Source organism: Saccostrea cucullata, unplaced genomic scaffold, assembly GCF_032062105.1.
Source record: "Saccostrea cucullata isolate Sc308-1 unplaced genomic scaffold, CSIRO_AGI_Scuc_v1 ctg4131, whole genome shotgun sequence".
Taxonomy (NCBI): domain Eukaryota; kingdom Metazoa; phylum Mollusca; class Bivalvia; order Ostreida; family Ostreidae; genus Saccostrea; species Saccostrea cuccullata.
In genome coordinates, this window is record NW_026935135.1 from 35,437 (window position 1) to 63,101 (window position 27,665).

At 33.3% G+C, this 27,665-nt stretch overlaps 1 protein-coding gene and 1 long non-coding RNA gene across 2 annotated transcripts in view; both read left to right on the top strand.

The window, feature by feature from the left end:
• The window catches only part of LOC134241995 (protein eyes shut homolog), a gene marked incomplete at its 5' end in the record, with an annotated part of 42,972 nt that extends 25,263 nt beyond the window's left edge, over positions 1 to 17,709 (top strand). The window contains 22 exons of the mRNA XM_062724010.1: positions 2,226 to 2,351; positions 2,769 to 2,906; positions 4,826 to 4,945; positions 5,082 to 5,336; positions 5,862 to 6,116; positions 6,475 to 6,735; positions 7,277 to 7,531; positions 7,868 to 8,122; positions 10,393 to 10,647; positions 11,047 to 11,301; positions 11,899 to 12,153; positions 12,434 to 12,688; positions 12,882 to 13,148; positions 13,241 to 13,264; positions 13,431 to 13,540; positions 14,718 to 14,779; positions 15,133 to 15,311; positions 16,195 to 16,300; positions 16,478 to 16,497; positions 16,778 to 16,916; positions 17,208 to 17,290; positions 17,594 to 17,709. Coding sequence (XP_062579994.1) covers positions 2,226 to 2,351; positions 2,769 to 2,906; positions 4,826 to 4,945; positions 5,082 to 5,336; positions 5,862 to 6,116; positions 6,475 to 6,735; positions 7,277 to 7,531; positions 7,868 to 8,122; positions 10,393 to 10,647; positions 11,047 to 11,301; positions 11,899 to 12,153; positions 12,434 to 12,688; positions 12,882 to 13,148; positions 13,241 to 13,264; positions 13,431 to 13,540; positions 14,718 to 14,779; positions 15,133 to 15,311; positions 16,195 to 16,300; positions 16,478 to 16,497; positions 16,778 to 16,916; positions 17,208 to 17,290; positions 17,594 to 17,709 — 3,791 coding nt within the window. The remainder of the gene's footprint in view (positions 1 to 2,225; positions 2,352 to 2,768; positions 2,907 to 4,825; positions 4,946 to 5,081; positions 5,337 to 5,861; positions 6,117 to 6,474; positions 6,736 to 7,276; positions 7,532 to 7,867; positions 8,123 to 10,392; positions 10,648 to 11,046; positions 11,302 to 11,898; positions 12,154 to 12,433; positions 12,689 to 12,881; positions 13,149 to 13,240; positions 13,265 to 13,430; positions 13,541 to 14,717; positions 14,780 to 15,132; positions 15,312 to 16,194; positions 16,301 to 16,477; positions 16,498 to 16,777; positions 16,917 to 17,207; positions 17,291 to 17,593) is intronic.
• A 577-nt stretch (positions 17,710 to 18,286) lies between these two features.
• Positions 18,287 to 19,708, top strand: LOC134241996 (uncharacterized). Its single transcript, XR_009986777.1, has 3 exons — positions 18,287 to 18,335; positions 18,427 to 18,477; positions 19,627 to 19,708. It is a non-coding gene; the product is annotated as an uncharacterized LOC134241996 (long non-coding RNA).
• Positions 19,709 to 27,665: the final 7,957 nt, after the last annotated feature.

Sequence of the window (27,665 nt, forward strand, 5' to 3'; positions counted from 1 at the left end):
TTGCCTGATCATGATAAAAGCAGCCTAATGTGGTTGTGACTGTAAAAGATTATTACTTTTCCATATCACCTGATCCCATATCTTCAGGGGTTTTTGATTGCTGCACCCAATTAAATTCTTTCTTTCTATAAGAATTTTAGTTGTAGGTTTCCGTTCGTTATTATCTCCATAATTTATTCTCTCGTGCTAACATTGTGTCACTAAATATAACAGATATGAAAAAAATTGAAATGTTTCAACATACAGTACATTTTCAAAGAACACACTACAGCGTTATAATTGCTAAGTATGTACAGATATGTTCACATCGTCAAAGAGATTGAATTTTATTGAAATCACCAATGCTTTTGCCTCTTCAACTAACATTTTGAGTATAAAATTGTTAGTTTTTTTAATGAAGTTTTTTTTAAATACATGACACTTTCCTTTTTTCTAAATCAATATTCATGGTTCTCCAAGAGCTGCTTTACTGTGTTGGTCCCGACAAAGTAAAATTTTCTCCGACACAGCAATGATTCAATTTTTATACGTGCAACACAGTAAAAAAAATTTGCCGACACAGTAAGATCTGTGATAATCAAGAAAATCTAAACATATATATCCTCTCTATCTGAAACTTTAATCAAACAATTCTACAAAAAGATAGAGCACTTAATTAGGGCCTCACAATGCATTATCAATATAATCTCCCCGACCCTCGCCGGACTTTACGCATGAAGGAACAAAGCCAATTAATTTGTTTTCACTCTTCTATTAAAGGTTAATTGGTAGTCGCATTAAAAATATATTGCATAATAAAAAAAATATGTCTTTTCTAAAGATTCACGGCTCTAGAATTATTGTGGCGCTGTATGTCAAACATAACTTCGTACCGAAATCATTAAATTTATATAAATGAATTGTTTTAGATTTTCAAAAAACTCTTTACAATGTATTATACCCATCTAGAGTTTCTTTTTTGAAATTCGATAACTGAAAATTGACAAATAATCACGGCAGTTTTACTTTTAGAAATGTTAAGTAGTTCGACTGTATCGACCAGAATTTCCTTTGCTTTTCAGAACACCGTTTTTGTTTTTATTATTATGTGCGGCCTTACAATTTCTTTTACGAATTATGATTTTTTTTAAAAGTGTGTGCATGTATTCTTTTGGAATTATAATGAATAGTGATTCAGTTGCATATTTGATCGTGAAAATACCGCGAGTTTTTAAGCGATGGAAAACCTTGAATATACTCTGAATGTAAAGGTTATCATATTGGAAGAAGCATATGGAGATAACGAACATTATTCAATATCAGAGTCCTTAAAACAATACAAAATAAGAGCAGAGCAAACACAGACCCCCGAGACATCAGAGGTGGGATCGGGTGCCATGGAGGAGTGAGCATCCCATGCCGACCGGTCACACCCACCGTGTGATCCTTGTCATGATCGGGAAATAACGGGAAATTCCGTCGTCAAGGTCATTGTATCGACCGTAGAACTTACCAAATGTAAACTTTAAACGAGACTGCTAATATTCTTGTTTCATCAACTTGCTTGTAAATAATTAACCTCGTTCTTGAAATTGTTCATACGTAGAGCATGCTCATGTGTATCGAATAAATTGAGATATATCCACTCTTTATGCAGGTGATGAAGGTATATTGCTGCGTAAGTAAGGGAAGTTGACCATAAAAAGTTTAAGTCATTACGTTTATCATATAGCTTGGTTGATAGAATACCATTAACGTCTTTTTCAAGTAAAATATACAAGTATGAAACAGATGTGTCAAACTCTGTGGTATCTTTTATCTCAAGCTCGCCAGGATATATCATATCGACGTAGAAATGGAAATTACCATTGTTTATTGACAACACGTCGTCGATATATCTAAAAGTCGAGTTGAAGGCCACAGCAAGTGTTTTCTTCTTTTCTTGCATAAGATTTTGCAAATTCTGCTTTATATGAATACAAACTAATCTAATAACGAAGCGCAATTGGTACCCATGGGAATCCCAATATATTGTTTGAAGACATGGTCTCCAAAACCACATAGATATTGTCAATCAGAAACTCAAGCATTTTTTTATTTAAACTTTAGAGTACTTGTGTGTGTAATCAGAATGTGTTTTAAGAAAATAATTTTGCAAATGACCAATTCATAGAATTATAGAGTTTTATTGCCAAAGGGTGTGTTTCTTTAGTTAGAAGTAATGTATTTTATGATTTATCATACAGATGTAGATGAGTGTACTCAAAATATCGATGATTGTTCTCAAATATGCTCTAACACCGAAGGAGGGTACAACTGCGAGTGTGAGTTTGGTTACTCCCTTCAAAATGATAGAAGGAATTGCGAAAAAGGTAGATCATTTATTAATACTAATTGAATGGAAGTAAGGACTTTCTAAATATTTTTTTGCAAATACCAGCATTCCTCACATTCTTGTTTTCATCATTTGTTGGCTTTAAGTTTGCATTTGTAATTTTGCTTTCTGTACGCCTAAATAGTTTCATAAAACATATGTGCATATATAGACTATAATCAATGCAAAATGCAACTAAAGTTTAGATATATAATACAAATTTCTTTCCGCCAGGATTTCAATAAAACTTTTTTATCTTTTAAAATATTTTTATGCATATTTTGCTTTGATATTTATTTTTTTATAGCTAATAAGGTTCAATAATGTAAACTTTTTTAATGTGTTTCCGCCTACACAACAAAATATGCTGTACTACAACAATCTGTAATGTTAACATGATGTCATTTGTTTTCAGTTTCTGATATATGTACCTTGTTTCCGGAATTGAATTGCAGTTATGGTTGCATTCTGAGGCAAGAATCAAGTTTATATAATGGTTCTTGCTTTTGTAAATCTGGATTTGAACTTGATATCGACAACAGCACATGCAAAGGTAATACATGTAAAATTTACTATAAAAGATAAAATAATGTATTTGATTTATCTTTAAAATCATTGAATTAAGAGGATTAGGGATTAGACCAATATATATTTTATCTGATAGATTATTTACGCTTCAATAGTGTATTTACCATTACATTAGCTTGTTCGGAATAGTTGTCGCACATTGTCTCCATGCTTGTTTTTGAATTAAAATTCCCAATAAACTGGTAAAAAAAATAAAAAGACAGGGAATAGAAGAATGCGCGATATGATTGTTCTTCAATTTTTTGTCTTTGTCAGAATGTTCATAATATACGACGGTAACGTGAATTAAGTTGTTAGTTACAACCTTGAGGATATGAAAGATCCTATTATTTTATAGAAGAAACAAATGGATATAGACGAATTTCAAAATTCTCATAAAATTACTATAGTAACTGCATTTACATTAGAAAGGGGTAAAAAAGTGATGCTAAGGAAATTATTTCCTTTTTATTCGTTTATTTTTTTAAAAATGGAAATAAGTACACCTTTTTAAGATTGATTGATTGTATATTGATTAACGTCCCTTTCGAGAATTTTTCACTCAGATGGAGACGTCACCGTATGCCGGTGAAGGGCTTTAAATTTTGACCTTTACTCAGCACTCAGGGCCATTGAGCAGTGAGAGATCTTTATCGTGCCAATGCCTGCCGCTGACACGGGGCCTCGGTTTTTAAGGTCTCATCGCGGCCGAGATACGAACTCACGACCCCCCGATCACGGAGCGAGCGCTCTACCGCACGTTTATAAGATATATCAAGTCAAGATGCGTGAAAGGGGAAATGCACTCAAGATGAAAGGGATACTGTTTCATATTTGGAAATTTTACTTTAAAAAGACGTTAATATTAATCTAACAACCAAGCTCTATGATGAACGTGATGACTTTAATTTTTTAATCGTCGACTTCCCTTACTTATGCAGCAATATACAATACCTTCATTACCAGCATACGGAGTTTATATATCTAGTAAGTTGATTCGATACGCAAGAGCATGCTCTACGTATGATCAATTTTTAAAACGAAGTAAATTATTGACAAACCAGTTGATGAAACAAGAATTTCATATGTGTCGTTTAAAGTTATCATGCTTAAATTCTATGGTCGATACAGTAAATACAATCTATCATTGATTCAAATCTTGTGTGACGTTTTAATACTAATCCATTATTTATAAATACACTTGATTGACGACGGATTTTTCCGTTATTTCCCGATCATGACAAGAAGCCTACGATGGGTGTGACCGGTCGGCAGGGGATGATCAATCATTCATGACACTTGATCCCAATGCCGATCTTCTGGAGGTCCATGTTTGCTCTGCTCCTATTTTGTACCGTTTTATGATTTTTGATGTTGAATCCTGTTCGTTATCTCCATATGTTTCATTTTAAAAGAAATCGAAAGCAGTAGCCTAGAATTGGGGTATAACGTTTGTTTCGTGATCGGTAGGTACCGGGTTCGATTCTCGTTCCCGTGTTAAAACCTAACATGCTAACATAGGTAGTGACTGTTCCTTTGCCAGGCACCCAGTACTTTAGATGATAGTCTTTCGCATGAAACCTTAACAACCGAGGTTCCCATTCACGGTAGGCATGGCACGATAAAGAACCCCCACTCCTCAATGGCTCTTAGTGCCAAAAATAGATATATGTTTAAATCCCTTCACTTTCAATTGGTTAAGTCTTATTATGAGTGAAATATTCTCGGACCCTTAACAACAGATAATCAATCAATCTTGACATTTTTTGCATTATAAAAGATTTCATGGCTTTTTAAATCTATCTTAAAATGTAATTTTTACATCAAATCGAACGTTTCATTTTATTTTATGTTTTTCAAAAATGATATTCTAAGAAATATAATGATATATGTCTTTAATTTAAGATATTGATGAATGTAAAATGTTTGGAACATGTGAACACAATTGCACAAATACAGATGGTTCATTTGAATGCGGATGTAACATTGGACACACTTTGCAAAATGATGGAAAATCATGTGAAGGTATTTTGTATAATATGAGATGTTCAAATCAAATTTTTCTTGTTATTTTAAGTGATAGTTTAATAGTATTTAAAAAGAATGTTAAAGTACTATAAGTATTTTATGATTTTTTTGATACTACGTTCCGTTTTTGAAGTTTGCATCGACGGATTTTATGGCGATAAATGCTTAAAAGAATGTCGATGCGGCCCAGGATCTGAAAGATGTGATCACATTAATGGCTGTGTTTGTAAGACGGGGTGGACTGGAGAGTCATGCAATCAGGACATCAATGAGTGTAACAATACAGTGAGTCCCTGCCCAGGAAGCAATGAAACATGCATCAACAATGATGGTTCCTACACTTGTGTATGCAAGGATGGATTTCAGAATTCTACAAACGGATGTAAAGGTACAACATTCATGTCTTCTTCCATAGAGGAATTACTCTGAATATAAAGTGTACTTCAAAAAATGCCCAGTGTATCAATTACATAAAATGCACTTACAATTTTTGTGCAGAAAATCGAAATTTTCGGTGACTGTTGCTAATTCAGTGGTACATTGAATCGAGAAGAATGCTAAACGTACTAGCATTTTATTTCGTCTTTTTCTAAACTTCTCAGATGTGAATTATAGCAAAATAAAGCTTGATTAATTTCTCTAATTCAGGTCCAAAGATCCTAAATAGAAAACAGACTTAAGTCTTAATTCCAATCCACTATAATTAATGAAATGATTTTAAAAATAAATAAGACTTTTCATCATGTATTTTTATTTTAATATATTATGAACCTGCAAGTTTTTAAACATACATTGTATTTTATATATAGAAAAATATTCAAAAGACAAGTTTCGTCTCAAGTTTATTCTCATTTCATGATCTCAGGTCCAAGCAATTGCAAAGAATACATTGATTTGTTTTGTCTTTATAAAGAATGTGAAAATGGATATTATGGAAGAGGTTGTGATTTGCAATGTTTATGTGACACAAATAATACGGATTCCTGCGACTCGATGAACGGATTCTGCAGCTGCAAGGAAGGATGGGAGGGCACCTATTGTTCCAACGATATCAATGAATGTCTGAACTCTTCTATTTGTGGAAACATTCCATACTGTCTCAATTTAAATGGCTCTTTTTCTTGTCACTGTGAAGATGGATTTTTCCTTGATGGCGGACTTTGTGTTGGTAAAATACCTTCATAATCTTCATTTTCAATTTAATTTCCAATTAAAATGTTGCAATTTCAGATTCAGCCACCATAAAAGTTTAAAAATATGCTTTTATAATATCTATTTCGTGTAAATTTAATCTCTATAAATAATTTTATCTATAAATTAGAATGTTGTATGTGCATGGTTTTACGTTTCAAGATGTGATAACTTTTTAGAGTTTAGGTAGATCAGTCAACAGGTATCAGGTAACCATTATAGACATCTGGCAATGTGCAAAACTAGGAAAAGAATCAAATTTATCAAATGAATATATATGTATATCTGAGTAATTTATTAATAAAATATAAACTTCTTTCTAACATTTCACAAAGGTTGTCCCTTAAAAAAATACGGCCAGAACTGTAGCAGTATTTGTACATGTGAATTTAATAATACTCAGTCCTGTGAAAAACAAAATGGGACATGTAACTGCAAGGCGGGATGGCAGGGTAAAAACTGTACAGAAGACATACCAGAGTGTACAAACAATCCATACATTTGCGGAAATAATTCATCATGTAATGAGACACAAGGATCATACTCGTGTATTTGTGATATTGGCTTTGAGATGTCATCGACACAAAATTGTACAAGTGAGTCCTTTATAAAAAAAATGTATATATGATTTTCAACTTGTTCAGCCATGTACTTCTATATAAGTTCTGCAAAAAAATATTCCTCATTTTATGCCTTAATTTGTGAGACATTGAAAAAATATGCAAATGAAGAATGTCACTAATCGTGCCTTGTTTCTCAATACTATGTAAATATAAACGAGTGTATTCTTGGCGTACCTAACATAGAAAAATGCTGCCTTCATTTTTCAATTTGCACATTTATTTGTACAAAAAGTATTGGACCCTAACAGAGTAAAAAAATATAATGAAATACAAATGTATATGGAGGTAAAGAACAGTATTCGAGCTCAAGAGTTCATTAAACAATAGAAAATATGAACAGGGCAATCAGGGACATCAAAAATATGAGAGGTGGGATTGAGTGCTAATGTTTGCTACTCTGGGGATGAACAATGTGTAATATTTACAACGATCAAACTTTTATGTATTCAGACACTTTTTCTTCTTTTCTTAATAAACAAATACATTTGAACATGTAATTTTTGTCTTGAAAAAGAATGCAGTGATTTAACATTTGGAGATCAGTGCTCAGAAACATGTTCCTGCAGTATAGTTGGGACCATCGATTGTAATGATGTTACCGGATTTTGCACATGTAAAGATGGTTGGAATGGAACTAATTGTGAGTTCACAAATGAATGTGAGACAGGAGCCAGCAATTGTCATATGAATGCTACGTGTTGGGACACGATTGACAGCTATAACTGTTCTTGTAATATAGGATTCTATGGAGATGGCATTAATTGCACAGGTAAGAAACTGCTAAGGTGAGTTGAAATCCAAATGAAAAATTTTATTTGCTGAGTGTTATCAAAAGTAATAGAAGACTATGAAAATAAAATAATATAAAGTTTTCAATGCTTACTTCACGTATAGGATTTTTAAGGCACATGAGCTCAAATTTTATTCATTTAATTATGGAGAACTGAAAATTTTCCTCGTCAATAGTCCCGTACTTGTCATTATCCTATTATTGTTAATGCAGTCATAGAAGGACTTTTCATGTTTGTTTGCAATTTTGTATATGGTTTAATCCCTTTCCCGGCTTTGTTCTTTAAACCAAATTTGATTTCTTTTTTTGACAAAGAATGCAGTGATACTACATTTGGAGACCAATGTTCCGAAACATGTTCTTGCAATGTGGTTGGATCCATCGATTGTGATGACAAAACCGGATATTGCACATGTAAAGATGGTTGGAATGGAAGCAAATGTGAATTCACAAATGAATGCGAGGCAGGAGCCAACAACTGTCATAAGAATGCTTCTTGTCAGGACACGAAAGACAGCTACAACTGTTCCTGTAATGTAGGATTCTATGGAGATGGTGTCAATTGTACAGGTAAGCGATTGCAGATTTAAGTTGAAACTCAAATGAAAACATTTTAGTTTTGAATGTTTTCAAATCAAAAACGATATTGAGAAAATATAGTGTATATTTTATAATGCTTCCTGGAGTTGTATTAATAAATATAGCAACTGAAAGTGTTTGGTTGTTTTAAGCTCACCTGAGCCGAAGGCTCAAGTGAGCTTTTCTAATCAAAATTTGTTTGTTGTCAATCTTCGTTGTCGTCGTTTTCGTAAATTTTCACATTTTCATCTTCTTCTCAAGAACCACTGGGCTAATTTCAACCAAACTTGCCACAAAGTATCCTTGAGTAACGTGGATTCAAATTTATACAAATGAAGGGTCACGCCCTCTTCCGATTGATTGTATATTGTTTAACGTCCCTCTCGAGAATTTTTCACTCAGATGGAGACGTCACCGTTTGCCGGTAAAGGGATTCAAATTTTGATCTTTACTCGGCACTCAGGGCCATTGAGCAGTGAGGGATCTTTATCGTGCCAACGCCTGCCGCTGACACGGGGCCTCAGCTTTTAAGGTCCCATCCGAAGGACCCGCAACTTTCACTGCAAAGTGCCCAGCGCATGGCGAAGGAACAGTTGCTACCCATTTTAACGACTAGATCAGTCGCGGCCGAGATACGAACTCACTACCTCCCGGGTCGACCACGGAGCGAGCGCTCTACCGACTGAGCTACCGTGAACGGTCGCCCTCTTCTGAAGAAAGATAATTACGATTCAGTGAAAAAGGAATTGCCTTTTTCTAAAATTCTTCTTCTCAAGAACCACTCGACTACGAAAGATGAAACTCACGTGGAAGTATCCTCGGGTAGTGTAGATTTAAGTTTGTTTAAATCATGACTCCCATGGGTAGCGTGGGGATACAGTAGAGTATCAAATATTTGACATAGGAATACATAGCAAAAAATCTTTAAAATCTTCTTCTCAAGAACAGCAAATCCATGATTAGCCATAGTAATATGAAAGCATCCTCTGGTAGTGTAGATTCAAGTTTGTTCATATTCTGACCCCCGGGTGTAGAGTTGGGCAACAATTGGGTATCACAGTTTAAAATGGGAATGCATAGGAAAAAATCTTTAAAAATCTTTTTCTCAAAAGCAGCAAAGCTATGTTTGGTCATAATTCAATGAAAGTATCCTCTTGTAGTGTAGATTCAAGTTTGGTCACATCATGACCCCCAGGGTAGAGTGGGGCCACAATAGGATAACAAAATTAACATAGGATGACATAGGAATAATTAAATATTTTCTTCTCAAGAACAGCAAAGTCATGATTGGTCAAAGTTATATTAAAACATCCTCAGGAAGCTTAGATTCAAGTTTGTACAAATCATGACCCCCTGGGATACAAGAACAACAAAGCAATAATTAGTCAAAGTTATATTGAAGCATCCTCTTGTAGTGTAGATTAAACTGTGGTTCAAATCATGACCCCTGGCGCACGGATGGGTCATAACAGGTGATCAAAGTTTTATGAAGGATTACTCGACGAGAACAGCAAAGCCCTGATTGTTCATAGAAACATTTATATGGGAGCATCCTTGGATAGTATAGATTCAGTTTGTGTAAATCATGACCCGCAGGGGTTTAATGGGGCCACAATGATTTATCAAGGTTTTACCTAAAAATACAGAAGAAAAGTCATAAAAATTCTTCACAGGAACAACAAAGCCATTATTGATCATCAATATAAAAGCATTGAAAAGGGTTATGCAGATTTATATTTGATAAAATCATGACCTACTAGAAAAATAGAGGAGCCATTAAAGTGGATCATAAATATGTAAGGAAAGGATACTTCAATAAAAAAATTATCTTTTAAATAGCAAAACCATTATGTATCATGTTAATGTAAAGGCATTCACAGGAAGTATAGATTAAAGTTTGTTCACCCCCCCCCCCTCCCCCCGCCCCTCTTCCCCTGAACACACTTTTACTAGTATATTTAAACTTTTCAATTCTGAACTGGTTTTGCTTTTACCTAGCCAGTTGCTCACGTGAGCGATGTGGCCCTTCACCTCTTGTTTGGTTAATATTCCTGTTCTTTTGTTTTCTTTGTTTTTGTTTATGATGTCAATAATTGTACAATTAAAAAAACATTTGTAATACTGCTAATGGGAATGAACAAGTATGGATGTAAAATTAACATGATTATACAGTTTCTGTTTGTTGTACGCAACTTTGTACATCGTTTAAACAATTCCTCCAACTTGTTTCTTAAGCCAAATTTGAAATCTTTTGGACATAGAATGCAGTGATAATACATTTGGAAACCAATGTTCCGAAACATGTTCTTGTAATGTGGTTGGTTTCATCGATTGTGATGACATAACAGGATATTGCACATGTAAAGATGGTTGGAATGGAAACCACTGTGAATTCACAAATGAATGCGAAGCAGGTGCCAACAACTGTCATAAGAATGCTTCTTGTCAGGACACGAAAGACAGCTACAACTGTTCTTGTAATGTAGGATTCTATGGAGATGGCATTAATTGCACAGGTATGTGATTGCTCAGGTGAATAAAAACTCAGTTAAAAATATTTATATCCTACTTGGTGTCAATACAAAGGAAGAAATTGAAAAAAAAAATGAAATTAATATTCTATATTCACTCCTACTCGAATTCTATAAAAAATAGTGATTGAAAGTTTGGGTATTTTGGTCAACAATCCCGTTCTTTTCTTTTCGCTATTATTGTTTTAACTGTCAATACTAGTCTTATCCAGTGTTTCAAATAAAATAAAATAAAAAGGGCTGATATAATAAAAAAATCTAATTTTGTATTATGAAATTAGCATAGTAATAAAGATTACTATTTTATTGTATGCAAGGTTACACGTCGTTTAATCGCCTTACCCTCTTTGTTCTAAAAACAATTTTGAATTCTTTTATTAATAGAATGCAGTGACACTACATTTGGAGATCAATGTTCCGAAACATGTTCTTGCAATGTGGTTGGTTCCATCGATTGTGATGACATAACAGGATATTGCACATGTAAAGATGGTTGGAATGGAAACCACTGTGAATTCACAAATGAATGCGAGGCAGGTGCCAACAACTGTCATAAGAATGCTTCTTGTCAGGACACGAAAGACAGCTACAACTGTTCTTGTAATGTGGGATTCCATGGAGATGGCATTCATTGCACAGGTAAAACACAGTTTAAAATATTTAAATAATTAATGCATATGGTGTCAATACAAAGGAAGATATTGAAAGAATCTTAAAATTCATGTTTAATATTCATGCTTGCTCAAACTCTTTAAAAAATATGTATTCAGTGGTTTGGGTACTGTAAATTTATTATATTTAGCGTGTACGATATTTGGCGGAAATTGACTTTTGAATAAGTTAGCGTAGATTTGATTTAGCGCATTCCTTAATATTGTTATTTATGTGTTTATGTACAAAATATTTAACTTTGTACTTGATTTAGCGGTTGCTGCATTCCGCCAAAGCCGCTAAAAAGAATACACAGCCAAATGAAATACATTTACAGTATTTTGGATTTTGTTCTAAAATCTCGTTCTTTTCCTTTGTCTATTATTGCTTTAACTTTCAATATGTGTCAAATGTTTGAAATGTAAAAGAAATAAACATAGGCTCACGTAATTATATTGTAATATATCAATTTCAATTTTGGACTGTGAAATTAAAATAATAATGAAGGTTAATTTGTAAGTTTGTTATATACAAGTTTATACATCGTTTAATTGCTTTCCCCGCTTTGAATTCTTTTGGACATAGAATGCAGTGACACTACATTTGGAGATCAATGTTCCGAAACATGTTCTTGCAATGTGGTTGGTTCCATCGATTGTGATGACATAACAGGATATTGCACATGTAAAGATGGTTGGAATGGAAGCAATTGTGAATTCACAAGTGAGTGCAAGACAGGAACCAACAACTGTCATAAGAATGCTTCTTGTCAGGACACGAAAGACAGCTACAACTGTTCTTGTAATGAAGGATTCTATGGAGATGGCATTAATTGTACTGGTAAGGGTTATTTATTTATTTAGCTGAAATTCAATACATCAATGTAGTAAGATAAATTGTTCTGATAAATATTTCAGTTAGCTTTCCTGTCTGTATTTTATTTGGTTAAGACATTGACATTTATTTTTTACTTTTAAGAAGTAGAATTATTTTGCATGGTAGACTTAACATAGAAATGAAATTTATTGTGCGTTATACCGGTATTTAAATTGTACATGTTATTAAAGCTTTTTTGGCTATTTTTTTTTTTACATCTACACAAGGATAATTCTTTATTTAGAATGCAGTGATATTACATTTGGAGACCAGTGCTCAGAAACTTGTTCCTGTAATATGATTGGTTCCATCGATTGTGATGACATAACAGGATATTGCACATGTAAAGATGGTTGGAATGGAGCCAACTGTCAATTCACAGATGAGTGTAATACAGGTGCCAACAACTGTCACATGAATGCCTCTTGTCAGGACACGTTAGACAGCTACAACTGTTCCTGTAATGTTGGATTCTATGGAGGTGGCATTAATTGCACTGGTAATGTTATTGGCAGTTGAAACGCAAATTAATATGATCACGTGGTGGTTTATTTGATTAAAAAAAACAGAAATTTAAAGAATAAGTCTTAAATTCACTTGAAAATGTTTTTGATGAACAAATTCAAATAAAGCTGTGAAAACTACCGCTTGCGCTGTTTCTAGAACAGAGTTTTATTCTTCCATATTTTCAGCCTGTGGTCCTAAAGCGTATGGTATGCAATGTTCCAAACAATGCCCATGCATCGCAGAAAACACTAATGATTGCAATGACATCACAGGAGCGTGTGTCTGTAAGGATAAATGGAAGGGAACAAATTGTGAAGTCCATGTAGACGACTGTTTGAATGGAACTGCTGTTTGTGATCCCACTACTCAGCATTGTGTATTACAAATTGGAACGGACAGTTACTTCTGTTCTTGCCGTTATGGACTTAATGCGACTAGTGGAATATGTTTGTGTATGTAGTAATACCCTTAGATTTGAATGAAAAGTTTTTAAAACATAATATTTGATATTTATGTAACGTTAGTTTTTTTTCTTTTTATAAAGCTCCAAAGCCTCCATACATAACAAGTGAGTTTTAAAGATAATAGTATTTGAATAAATGTTACTCGTGTTAAAAGATTGAATATTTTCCATTTTTATTTGATTAAGTTCTATTAAGTTGTAAAAAGCATAAACTTTCTTTTGGGTTTTTTTGCTACATGTATTTTCCTTGAATTAATTTTGTATTTGTTAGATTCAAGAGAGGAAGTTAAATTTAAAGCAGAAACCACACTCATGGTTGATGTCACCCAACAAGAATTTGAAGAGAAAACAACAAATATAACAGATAATGTTTTTCAGATGGTATGGATATTTACCTTTTAAGAAAGTTTTTTGCCCATTTTATCGAAGAATCAAGGATTTATATTATTTTGCATTGTCCATCTCTCTGTCTGTCTGTTTGTCTGCAAAAGCTTAACCGTGCCCATGACTTTCAATTGAATGATTTTCATATTTTACATGCGTTTACCCTGTGTCAAGACTTTTCTCTGGATGCCATCAAATTTGACCTTGACCTTAGAGACTGACACAGTTTTGAAAAAAAAATGACATTATTTATTTAACCTTGGCCATAACTTTTGTGCAGTTGGAGCTAGTACGTGTTTTCTTACTTTAAAACCGGTCACCGTAGCCTAGTAGTAGAGCGTTCGCTTCGTGATCGGAAGGCTCGAGTTTGATTCTCGTTCGCGGCGCCGCGTTATACTTAAAACGTAAAAATAGGTAGTGACTGTTCCTTTGCCAAGTGCTCGGCACTAGCTTATAGAAGAAGTCACGGGTCTCTCGGATATGACCTCATAAACGAAGGCTCCACTTCATGGTAGGCGTTCGTACGATAAAGAACCTTCACTGCTCAATGGCCCCGAGTGCCGCGTATACTGCGACGTCTCGATATGAGTAAAAAAAATATCGAGAGGGACGTTAAACAATATACAATCAATCAATTATACTTGAAATATGTAATCCGTTTGACAAGAATTTCCATTGACAACAATTTTGACCCCTTCACCTTGACCTAGGAGTTGGACCAACTCTTAAAAATTAGGGCTTTTATACTTCATGTATGTTATCCTGTGACAAGACCCTCCTTTAGATTCCAACAACTCTGACTCTTTTACCTTGAGTTTGACCTATTTTTAAGAAACTTTGAATTTTGAACGGATAAGTCTAAGGCTTTTATACTATTGTGGCATGACCTTCCCTTAAATATTAACAACTTACAACCTTTCACCTTCAACTTGGAGTTTGACCTACGTTTTGTTATATTTTAACGTTGTGCATTACTTTTGAACAGAAAATGATAGGGCTTTCATATTTTACATGTGTTTATGTCTTTCTTGTGAGACTTACTTTGGGTACCAAGTTTATTATGTATTTGATATGCATTCGAGAAAGTTTATTGGGGGTATCAGTGCTTCTCAAACATCTTTTTTGATATTTTTTATCGTTCATTGTAAATATACAATTATTTGATATTTCCTAGCTTGAAGACCATTTTAAAAAAACAATGCGTGGTTTCAAGTCTCTTATTATTTTATCTTTAAGGTAAGAATTGACTTTTCCTTGAAATTTTTTTAGACTTTGAAGAAAGGTTTTGGAAACTTACTGTAGAATCATCATTGTTTGTTGGAGATCAATATTCATGAATTTCTTTGGTTTACCTTTCCAACAATTTGACGTCGTCCCCTTGAACACTGTTACACAAATGTTTTAGCAATCTTAATTTTTATCTTACGAAAAGATACAAGATACACACGGAATTACCAGTTATCTACGAACATTGACCACCCCACACCCCCACACCCATGAACAACGATGATTCCAAAATATGTCTATATATTTGTTGATATTTTTTTTTTCAATATCTTTAAAAATTTTTTTAATGTTATGTTTTGTAGCCTTGGAAGCCTTAATGTTGAATATGAAGTTGTTGTTTACAAGAACACGTCTTCAGGAGAACAAACAAGTGAATATGTCAAGGCTTCAAAGGAATTGTTGAGTAAATCAGTAATAATCGAATCCTTAGGAAAAAACGCCTCGGTATCCTCCGTAAAAATGTCCAATGAAAACGGAAAGGGTTTGTACTTGTAAATTTGTTATTTAAGGAATGACTCTAATTCTTGGCCAAATTATTCGATACAACCTGGTTTGGTTCAGTTTACGCTGTATAATAAGCAAAGCAGATTATAAAAAGAGCGTAAACTGACTTAAACCGGGTTACACTCGAATATTTGGCCAAGAATTAAGAGTTATTTATCATAATTAAATTTTAAAACAATTAAATATAAGCAACTGTGAATGTAAAATTGTGTTACTTTTTATGAGTTCAAATTTGCCGCTCAATAATAAATGATGCATAGACATAATAGCCATGATGTTTGTTTACATGAGGTAAGATCGAGTTACTGATAGAAGTTAAGGGTATATTTATTGAATCTGGAATTTTCCATGAATCTCGAGGACTGGAAATGAGGGGATTACATAGATACAGATGATTCAGCTGGTTGTCAATGGGGTGTGTTCCCATACCAAACCAAATTATACAGAATAATTTGCGTTCCTTTTTGGAAATCAACCAATGAGAGGCTAGAATACAAACAAAATTAAATAATTTTTAAATGTATATGTTAAGAAAAATAGCTTATGTAGACTGTGATTTTGTTTTCGAAACAATACTAGTATTCCTGACTTTTTTTTAAGTTGAAACTCTTACTATCATATCATAATTAAGCACAAGCTGATCATGATTGCAAAATGAAAATAAAATGGTATACTTAAAAAAATGATTTAACGAGAATAAAAATAAAATGGTATACTTATAGACAAATATTTAAAGAGAAAGATACATATTTTATATTGATATATTTTTGTGTTTTTACTCTGTCTATCCTGTTGTAGAATGGTACATAATTTATATCGATACATTTTAGTACTCTTACTCTATGCCTATCCTGTTGTAGATATTGTACTGAACACGTCAAGCAGTCAGTGCGCTGTCTTACAGCATCTTTATCCTTGCTCTGATGGACAGGACTGTGTAGAAACCTCAGGGGTAGCCATGTGTTTGTAAGTTTTAAGACTTAATGCATCGTTTTCTACCTTCATCACAATTACAAAACAAATGTAAAGATAAGAAACTTATCTTGAATACCTTTATAAAATGTGAAGCAACAAACTATTAAAGAAACGAAGGGAAAAATTTAATCATTATTTATTATTATTTCTCCTTTTTGTCTTTTTCAGAGGGAGAAAAAAAGAAAACGGTAAATAGCTTTTATTAAATCTCCAGAACTTGTCTGAGAAATAAATGAATTAATATACATCATTTTTTAAAAAAAAAAAAAACTTCTTTAAGATTAAGATTATTTGCGTTTAATCAAACTTTTTTGTTTGTTTTCCCCTCGATTAGAGTGTTTAATATCGTTTAACAAATCTGATAAAATCTGTGTTTCAATGTCTACTCTAAAAGATAACATTACCATTTTCAAATTGTTTGAAGTTCAACTAGCTTGGTAATTCTGTTTATGCATCCATGAATTCCAGAAAATTTAAGCCTAATCTTAGGATTAGGCATTGGGATACCGTTCCTTCTTGCAGCTCTAGCAATAATGGCCATTGTTTATGTATACTGTCAACGACGATCACAAAAGAGAAATGAATCAAACCAATGTGATTTGAATAGGTAGGACATCTATCTAACTGCTTGACACTTTTGATATTCCTTCTATTATTCTTTTTTTCAATATCAAGGAAAAAATAAACCCGATTTCGGAAAACAATAAAATGGTAGTCATTCAATCAAACATTCCCCTTGGCAAAATTCATACAAGTTAAATTCTATATAAATATATAGTAGCATTCACGGCTTTCTTGTGAATTCATAGCATTACGCGTTTATGAAGGAATAATACAAATATTATAGATAATCTTATCTTTTATTTTCAAATTACTTTGAAAGAGAAATTTTATTTAGATCATCGATTCCTGTACGCTATGGAAGCTGGGGTCCAAAAAGCATGTTCTATCCGTGGATGCACGAAACTGAAGAAAGAAAAGGTACCGCAACTATCAGATCAAATATTATTTTGGGAAATGTAGCTGTTACAATGCGACTATTGGTTCAGAACGTTTATTATAGTATACATAAAAAACAAGTGTCTCCCTTGTGGCACAGTGGCACATGTCATTAAGTAAGGAGCCTATCCCTACGTCGAGGGCACAAATTCGCTGTGAGGCGTGGAGACTTCTTCTCTGGATGAGATCATATAAAGCGAGGTCCCATGTGAACGTGGGCACGAAAAAGATCCGTTACTGATCAATGGCACTGAGTACAGAGTACTCGTAGATATAAATTTGCAGCCCTCCACAGCCAAGTAGTAGTGTCTCCATATGAGAGGAACGTTCCGCAAGTAAATAACAAAATAGTCAGTAAAACCAAAGCCACCATATATAAAAATCACATCTGGAATGGGTAATATAATAAAGATAGTAAAATGATATTATTAGTTATGTAGACACTAAGAGGGGTAATACGGAAATATGTGGGGTCTTTGAAAAAATCCATATTGGGCGAGGCGTAAGCCCAATATGCATTTTTTCAAGGATCCCACATATTTTCGTATTACCCCTCTAAGTGTCTACATAACGAATTTATCCTGCCGATGGTTCACTAAAAGATTAAATATTGATAGTATCAATAAACCGCTTTCACTGAACGTCCAAGCAAGACGTTCTACATCCATTACATACGTTGTCGTCAGACGCATTGTGACGTCAGTTATGAAGCTCCATGCGGGTCACGTGAAAGCAGTATATTGATGATACTGTGTGGTTGGTAAATTTTTAATATAATTATGGTGGGTAGGTCACGTGGAGGGGGCACATTAGCAATGTGAGGTGGGTAGACAGCATAACATCGTTTCATGCAGTATTGCTCTCGGCAAATGAAATTTCACGATTTTTATCAGAGGCAGGATAAATCCTAACCGTCCCTGAAAGAAAATATTATTACATGTATAGGTTGTACTGTCTGAAATTGATTTGTCGCATTTTTTTGTTAGAACATTCAAGGGATAACATGTCCATACCACCTGAAGTGTCTGTAAGTTTTTCTTTTACATTATTTTCTTCAGAATAAATGTAATCCAGTTGCACAAAGAAAATGATATTTCAATTTATTCTTTACCTTTTAGAAGTTTACGATAAGACGACCCATTGCAGATGTGAATCCTAACCCTGTATTCGTAAGTTTTGCTCTTTGTTGTGTCTACTCATTAGTACGTCTTATGTATTATGTTATTACGTTTCTAATAAGTTTAAATTAGGCATATAAGAGAAAATAAATTCATATTTGTGTACTTTTTATCTTTCTTACATGTCAAATAGTGACATGACATAAACATAAACTGTCTTTGGATGGAGTACATGTAGATTCAGATTTCTTTGATATAAAAAATCGCATGAGAGAGTCAGGAATAATGAAAAATTAAATTTTGAAATTCATAGTTTTCTCATCGAAGTATATAGGGACAATAAAAACAATAGAAAAATATCTACCAAAAGAAACACATGTGCACATTATGAACAATAATATTGCATTTTATGTCACCTGAATGACTCAGAATTTCATGGCCCTAGTAAGGGGTTCTGGTGTAAGGGTCGGGCTGTCGTTATTATAAACTGAAAATGTATCAATTCTTTGAAAATCTTCTTCTCTGGTCCTGGGCATCAAGCAAACAAACAAAATATACAAAGATATGATGAGCAAGTGGGTTCTTTTTCCAGAATTGTGAATTTCAAACCCCCTGGGTCAGGGGTACCGTAGAGGAGAATAGGACCGCGGCTCTAATGCTTATATACTAATAATGAAAATGAAATAATGCTTTGAAATTTGCACTTTGGTATTGATCAAACATTTATGATGAGCAAAATTTCAAAATTTTAAAATGTGTAGCCCCGGGGTCAGATTTTATGTGAAATGGGGCACTACTGATTATTGCTGATTTTAACTGATTAGTTGTTTTTTTTCTCAAACTCTGCCTAGCTAGGGTATTCAGAAACCAAACTAAGCATAGTGTATAGTTATGATTAACAATAAATTGTGTTTATTTCAAAATTGTAAATGTCATGGCATCTGGTCTAAAGTACGAACCGAATTCAATGGTTGGTAAGATGTTACATGCATGATGCCCATGTGACCTATAAGGCTCATGGGTCTCATGTTATATAACGTAAATATAATTTTATTCAAATCAGAGCCCTTTTGACACGATAATCAACATTTAACAGGTAAATATAAAACAAATCATTAAAACATATCTGTTTAATAAAGCAGAGCGACAATCAATTTTAATAGTGCTAGATATTCAATTACACGTTGTTTTGTTTTACAGAGAGATTGATTCACAGCTTAAAGATCTGGATAAAGAGAAACCAAGCCATGTGTCAGTAATATGACGATATTTTTAATTAAAATAATTCCTAATAATAAATGATGTATTTATCATTTTAAAACTAAAATGTGCATTCCATTTTCTTTTTATTTTTGTGCAAGATTACCTGTAAAATACTATTCAAATAAGACGCAAAATGTACTATGTATATATCACGATATCATTTTCCAGAAATGGATATAGGTTTAAGGTTTCATCAGTAAATGTTAATTTCCTACGCTCATTTTTCTATGTTTTTACATTCACGTTTTGGTATTCAGTATTTCATTACACTTTATGTACATGTACTTCTTTTTAGTATTTCCACATGTATTATATATAACACCAGCAAGAATGACTTCATAATTCTAATAAACCTTCTTGTTAATCATAGGACGAGATTAGCAATCTAAATATATTGTAAAGATGCAAAAAAATATTTTCCAGTTCAAAAAATGAATTTGAACTTTACTCTTAATATATAACGTACATGTAGATGTTTTTTTATTCTTTCATGAATTAGTTTATTTTTTATTACGAGAAAGGCATCGATGATCTTACAGCAACGACTTTAAGGACCCTCTTTACACCACAGCAAACTATTTTTGCCCATTAAAAAATTCCCTCAGAAAGAAAAATGTTCAAATACAACACAGTGTTATTAAAAAATCACTACGATACGGTCTTCTTCAGTGGAAATATATTTGTAAATAAAATATTCAATTGATTTATTTTGCCTTTTTAAAACGCTATAACAAATTTAGATTCATCCCAAAATGCAGAAATAACTATAGAATCTGAACTCTTTAGTATGCTGTGTAGAGAGGGTTTAATACCCAGGTTTAAGCAGATTTATAAATAAAACTGTGGTATTTAATATTCAACTTTAATTTATATATAGGAGTATATTGTATATAGAATTTTATTGTCTTTTATAATATAACTGTGATTGAATAAATTTTAATATTAAAAGTATTATTTTATTTCTAATTGTTCATGATTTTATGTCAAGGGCGGTAGCGGATGCTGAATCTGCCAAAGGTTACTAGTACCATTTTTATATTTACAAAATATATAATAGTTTTATTATACGATTGAATAATTTTCCTCATTCTGATTGGCTGAGATACAACAAAGGTAGAAAAATACTACGTTATATTGACCTGCACGTGACCTTCCAGGTCAATATTATACAATTATTGTTGTTTTTGAGGTCAATTGAGGTGATTTTGACACCTGAAGAGTACAATATTTGCTGAATCATCGTATTGACCTCAATTAACAGCACTGTTTTTGATACATGATGAAATAATAGCAAACTCCTTCAAGTTTGTTTTTGTTTTAATTGAAAGTTTTTTAAACGAGAAATTTCAGCGAGGATATGTAACAAGAAAAGTGGAATATTATATTTAACTGCAAAAATTCCTTGTATTGACCTGGAATGTCACGTGATTCATTAAATGGCTGCAATAATTCATTGTATTGACCTGAAAGGTCACGTGCAGGTCAATATAACGCAATATTTTTCTAAAATTGTTCGATCTCAACCATGCAATCGTAGAGAGGAAAATTATTGTATCATATAATAAAAGAATTATTGCCGGTCAATAAAATGAATCATGTGATCTTCCAGGTCAATGTATGGAATTATTGCAAGTCAATACAATGATTTATTTCTGTATCATGTTACGGTGTGTTTTTGTTGAAATTTCTCGTCAAAACTTTCAATTGCAGCAAAAATAGTCTTCTATGAGTTTGCTATCATTAAATCGTATAGTAAAACGGTTATTGCTGTTCGAAGTACAGTGTTCACTTTGTCTTGCGGACTCAGTGAATATTATACTCCTCAGGTGTCTAAATCATCTTATTGACCTTAAAAATATCATTAATTATATAATAATTGTATAATATCATCATTTTCTAGTTGGTTTTTTTTTTGGCTGTAGGTTTTGCTACAGAGCATTCACTTTAGTTTAAAATGACAGGTAATTGAAATTTGAATTTTTAATTTATTTTTCTATTTTTTTTTTAAATTTTTTGATTAAGAAAATGTGTTTTTATCCGGCTGAACCACAAAATAAATTTCTCATTTTTATGATAAGTTACACATACATGCATTGTACATGTATATACAATCAATTCCAGAGTTATTCCCAATTGATTCTCTGCCAATATCTCAATATCATCATGCTTTTTATAAACGTCTTTAAGCTATATACATTTCTCCCCATTAATTATCATATTGCCATCCCAATGGCATCATCTCGGGTCTTTCCGTCAGAGATCGGAAAAACAACCTCGAATGTATTAACATCACCGGATGTGAAAAATTTATACATTTCCTGTTTATTCAAATATTGGATAGGCGAGGTTAGAAGTCCCTTCTATATTATATTTGATGTAATATAATTACACTGAATAGAGTTAAACTCTATATTTCGCAGATTAAAGTTCCCATGCGTTTATTTCAAAGATCGTGAAAAGGGAGGGTTCTCATGGCGTCTACCATATACATTCGAGGTCGTTTTTCCGCTAGTCGGAAAGGCCCGAGAAGTTGCGATTGATTGCCATCCGTCATCCTATTTTTACAATCGTCAAATTCAATGTGTTTAATCATGTGACGTCTGCGATATTCATAAAATGAGGGATATCCTAAATAGATCAGATAAGTAGATCACAATTTGCTGGCCCAAAATAAAATCGGTCAAAGTCAGTAAACATGGCGGATAAATTCAAATAGTGATGTTGACAAAAAAATAAGTGAAAAATTTTGTTTTGCATATTTTGAGGTCACCTGAGTGACCTAGTGCTATCTTTTTTCGTCCGTCGTGGTGCGTCGTTCGTCGTGTGTTAAAATTTGAACATTTTCAGCTTCTCCTCTGCAACCACTCAACCAATTTCCACTAAATTTTACATAAAGCATCTATAGGTAAAGGGGAACAAAAATTGTGAATTTCATGGTCCCTGCCCCTTGGGGCCTGAGGGGTGGGGCCATAATCACTAAAATAAGTGCTATCTTTAAAAATCTTCTTCTTTACTCCTGGAGATCAAGCAATCAAACTGTAAGCATGAATGTAATGGCCATTGAGTCCTCTACCAAAATTGTGAAATTCAAGGCCCCAGGGTTACGGGTGCTAGGGTGCGTCTCTATTGATTATATAGTGAAAATGCATCATTTCTTTAATATTCTTCTCTGCTTCTGGGTATTAAATAAACTAACTGAGTATACAGCTCATCAAACTTTTTAAACTCGCGTGGTTTTCCGCATAAAAAAGGTCACATTGGTAAAAATTTCCGTTATATAAAAAGACAATTAAATTGACTTAGAGGGAAAAACTATTTATTTATTCTCTTAATGGATGATAAATTCATTATACAATTAATATTTGGTAGCTCCACTCTTTGCTTTTATCACTGCTTTTATTCTGTCATTCATGCTATGAAGAGGGTCCATGCAAATTCTTTCGTGACTGTGTACCACATTTGTTGTATCTGTTCCCACATGTCTTTCTTCTTAGAGGGTTATTTCTTGGACAGTTCTCTTTTCATTTCAGCCCAAATGTTTTCGATAGGATTGAGATCCGGACTATTACCTGGCCAGGGGAGAGTTGATATCTGCTGAAATTTAGTGTTCCCTCATATTTTTTTTTCAAAACCCCAACGCCGTTTGCTTCAACCCCCCCCCCCCCCCCAGCATGAAATTTGGGTAGGATGTTTCACGGTAAACTATAGGCATTTTGAATCATACTTTTCAGCTTCTCTTCTCCAAATTCGACGATATTTCCTGTCACTGTGAGACTTGAATAAACTTTCGTCTGAAAACACAACACTTTTCCAGTCTTTCTTCGTCATGTGTTTGTGATGTCTTGCCCATTACAAACGTCTTTGTTTCTGTTCTTTTGAAAGTAATGGCTTTTTAGCAGGAACGTAGCTCTTAATTCCATACTTGTTTAGCCTTTTTCGTAGTTTCACTTAAGGAAACCCTATTTGATTTAACAATCTTTGCATTCAGTTCTCTTATTGTAAATCTCCTTTCTTGCAACGCCAGGTTCTTTATCGCGCTTTCTTGTCTACGGGTGACTTTGCTTCTTCTCCCTCATCCAAGCAAGTTGCGCAATGTGCAATGTAACTTATAATTCTCATACAGTCGCGAGGCCATAGCGTGAAATGGAGACGCCATATCTTTCTGTCATCTGCACTTCTACTTCTTTCCATGTTAACTTTGTATTTCTCAAAGTAATGATCTAAAGTCTAGCATCGAGAGAGATTCGTCTTACTGCAAAATAACAAAATATCAAGTCCTAAAATATAGGAAATAGTCTTATCAATTGTAACAATTACTTATTTTTTTTACAAAAAAGAAATAGTAACTTATCCTTTTTTGTCGCTAGATCCCGATGAAACCGATGGGAAAATTATATGTGACCAAAGTTCATTGAAAATTATTAATCTTAAAGGATTGATTTTAAAATTTTCGACCACATACTTTCGCAAAAACTATAGGAAATAAATTTTTAAAATGATATTGAAGATTCATTTTAATTGTTGCATCATTTTAATGTTTTGCTTTAAATCATTTATAAGAGCGTCTTTTAAAAAAATCAATAGGTTTTTTAAAGGGCGTGTTACCTTGACAAAAGATATTAACTACAGTTCATGGTCTTTACCTTGTTCTTTTGCTATTATGCTAAAAATATTTTTGAAAGTATGTGACCTTATTTTGTGCGGAAAACCATGAGTTTAAAAAGTTTTTTGAGCTGTATAGTTATGATGAGCAAGAATGCCTTTTGCAAAATTGTGAATTTTATGGCCCCAGGGTCAGGGGTTCTAGTGCAAGGGTGGGTCTCTATTGATTATAAAGTGAAAATGCATTATTTCTTTAAAAATCTTCTTCTCTGCTCCTGTATATTAAGTAAACTAACTAAGTATGTAATATGATGAGCAAGAATACCTCTTCCAAAATTCTTAATTTTATGGCCCCTGGATCAGGGGTTCTAGTGTTAGGGCGGGGCTCTATTAATTGATTATATAAAGAAAATACATTAATTCTTTGAAAATCTTTTTCTCTGCTCCTGAGTATTCAACGAGTATATAGTTGTGATGAGCAAGAATGCTTCTTCCAAAATTGTGAATTTTATGGCCCCAGGGTCAAGGGTTCTGGTATTAAGGTGGGGCACTATTGAATATATAGTGAAAATACATTAATTCTTTGAAAATCCTTTTCTCTGCTCCTGAGTATTCAAAGATTTAACTAAGTATATATTTATGATGAGCAAGAATGCCTCTTCCAAAATTGTGGATTTTTATGGCCCAAAGATCGGGGGTTCTGATGTTAGGGCGGGGCTCTAATGATTATATAGTGACGATAGATTATTTCTCTAAAATCTTCTTCTCCGTTCCTGCATGGCTATTAAATGAAATAACTAGGTAAATAGTTATGTGAAAGAATATACTTTTGTGAATTTTATGACCCCAGGGTCAGAGATTCTGTTATGGCGGGACTCTATTGGTTATATATATAGAGAAATTGTTTGAAAATTGTTTGTTTCTTCTTCTCTGCTCCTGGTTATTAAGCAGAGGAACTATTTATGTAGCTGTGATAGCAAGGGTCATTCTTCCTGGATTGGGGGGGGGGGGGGGGGGGCTCTACTTATATACTGAAAATGAATTTTTTGATTGAAATCTGCTCCTTTGTATTAATCAAATATTTTTGATAAGTAAGGGTGCCTTTTCCAATATTGTGAAATGTGTGGACCAAGGGTCAGGGGTTCATGTGTGGTAGTGGCACTATACGGATTATTGCTGAATATTACTGATCAGTCGGAATGCATTTATTTTTCCCCTATTCTATCTATGGGTATTAGGTAACCAAACTAAATATGCTAAGTCTATAGTTATGATTAGCAATGGTGCCTCTTTCAAAATTGTGAATGCCGTGACATCTAGTTTTAAACCTGAACCAAAGTGAATCTATGTAAGGTTGCTCCATGATGCTCAGGTGACCTATAAGGCCCATGGGCCTCTTGTTTAAGATACATTCATATCCTGCATAACTAATAAAAATTGTTAATAAAGTAACTTTTTATTGATATCTGAAAAATATGTGTGACGTGTATATTGGACTTAGGTAATCCCGCACTTGCACCAGTACGGGTATCCCAAAGAGTTGGAGATCCCCCCCACCCCTATGCCAGATATCGTTATTCTTATGATACGAGTAGATTTCAGGTAAAACAAAGTACCAAAATTATCTATTTCATTCAGCATGCTTCACAATAGAAGTGCAAGTAATAGCACACGGCTCTTAGTTGTATATAATTTCTATTTAATTAAAATTAAAAGTTCTGGGTTGTTTATTTAACAATTTTCACAAAAGCTCACATTTTCTTATTAAGACTCTTTCTGTCAATGAATGCCTTTATTCTAGTCTTACCTTGATCCAGTTTTTTTTTTTAAATATAATGTTTGAGGAGTAAATTTGATATTGAAATGGCTTTCAAAAAACCCAACAAATTTTAATAAGTAAGTAAATTTTAAGTAAATTTTATTTAAAGTCGGCATTGTATACATTACATAACAAGAAACATGAGCTCTGTAGAGCTCTTAAACCGACTATCACAGTTAAAATATCACAAGAAAACATTTACAACATAAACTAGATGCTGTCATGAGACAGTAATACCCGGGCCAAAATAAAAAAATACCTTTGTTTCCCCTAACGCGACCGACCCAATTAAATCGCACCGACTGAAAAGATTTTTTAAATAAGATAATTCAAATATTTTTTTTTATTTTTAAACAAGTTTTATAAAATACAATTTCATTAAAATTAGATTTTATCTGAACGGCCGACATGGTTCTGTGATTTTCAAGCATTTGTTGGAAACAAAATGACGTCCAAATGTGATTACAGGGCATAAGCTTTTCACAAAACAACGGCGACGTCTCAATCTTATGCTTTTAGCTAATTAGAATTCTTCACTCTTGTAACAATTCGATAATAAAATTAACCAGGACTTATTAAGAGAGTTTCGGAGGTGTCTTGGCGTCTCCATGTGAGTGAATAAATTTTCGAAAGGGACGTTAAACAGCACACAAACCTGTCTTTGAATTTAATAAAGGTATGTAATACTTGGAAAGGCCTAATGAGAAGACGAGGGGCCCACCTAGTGAACACATAATTCTATTTTCACTGCATTTTTTTTAATTTGAGTTTTGATCTAATAACCAGTTCATCTATGTTCTTATGTTACTATATGCCATTATGGAACCATAGGAGTTGTTTGCATATTCATCCTAAAAAATATATTTCATATGTCCTTTCTTTGTGCCTTTATTTAGTGGTTAAAATTAGTGACTATGGCATTGTATATAGCATGTTTATCATTTGTAGATTCGGTTTGGTTCAATTAAATATTGTAAACATACTCTTTCCAAATAGTTTTGAAATCATGATTCATCTTTCTGAGACGTCCAGTGCATACATTATATTTCTTTAATAAGGCCCTTGAAAATTGGTTGTTTCTTTGCTTTTAATCCCTTCGAGATTCGTTAGGACGACATATAAACATTTCCCCATTGCTCCAAATTTAGACGTACTAAGCACGTTTTTGTTTTGTCATTAAGCAGTGGGGGATTTTTTTGAGCCAGAATATTCTGCGACACTGGACAGAAGTTCTTACGGTCCCCCTAAAGGATCGTTTTCAACGTTACTCATTGGGATTTGAACCTGCAATTTAAAATTAGCCTCTTACTTCTTAACTCCAAAGCAGAATGCTCCAGAAGCACTGCAAATCTCATGGCCCTCACAAAAGTACATTGATCGTCTTTAAGCTCTGAAGACTGATGGAAGGTTTGAAAAATATACTCGTATGTCTGGTCTTTGCGTATTTGAGAATCTTGTCTATTTTGTTCAATTTATATAAATGTAATGGCTTGAGATATTTCATAATTTCAACTAAATAACAGTTGAGAATTAATTTATGGTGTATTTTGCTTTT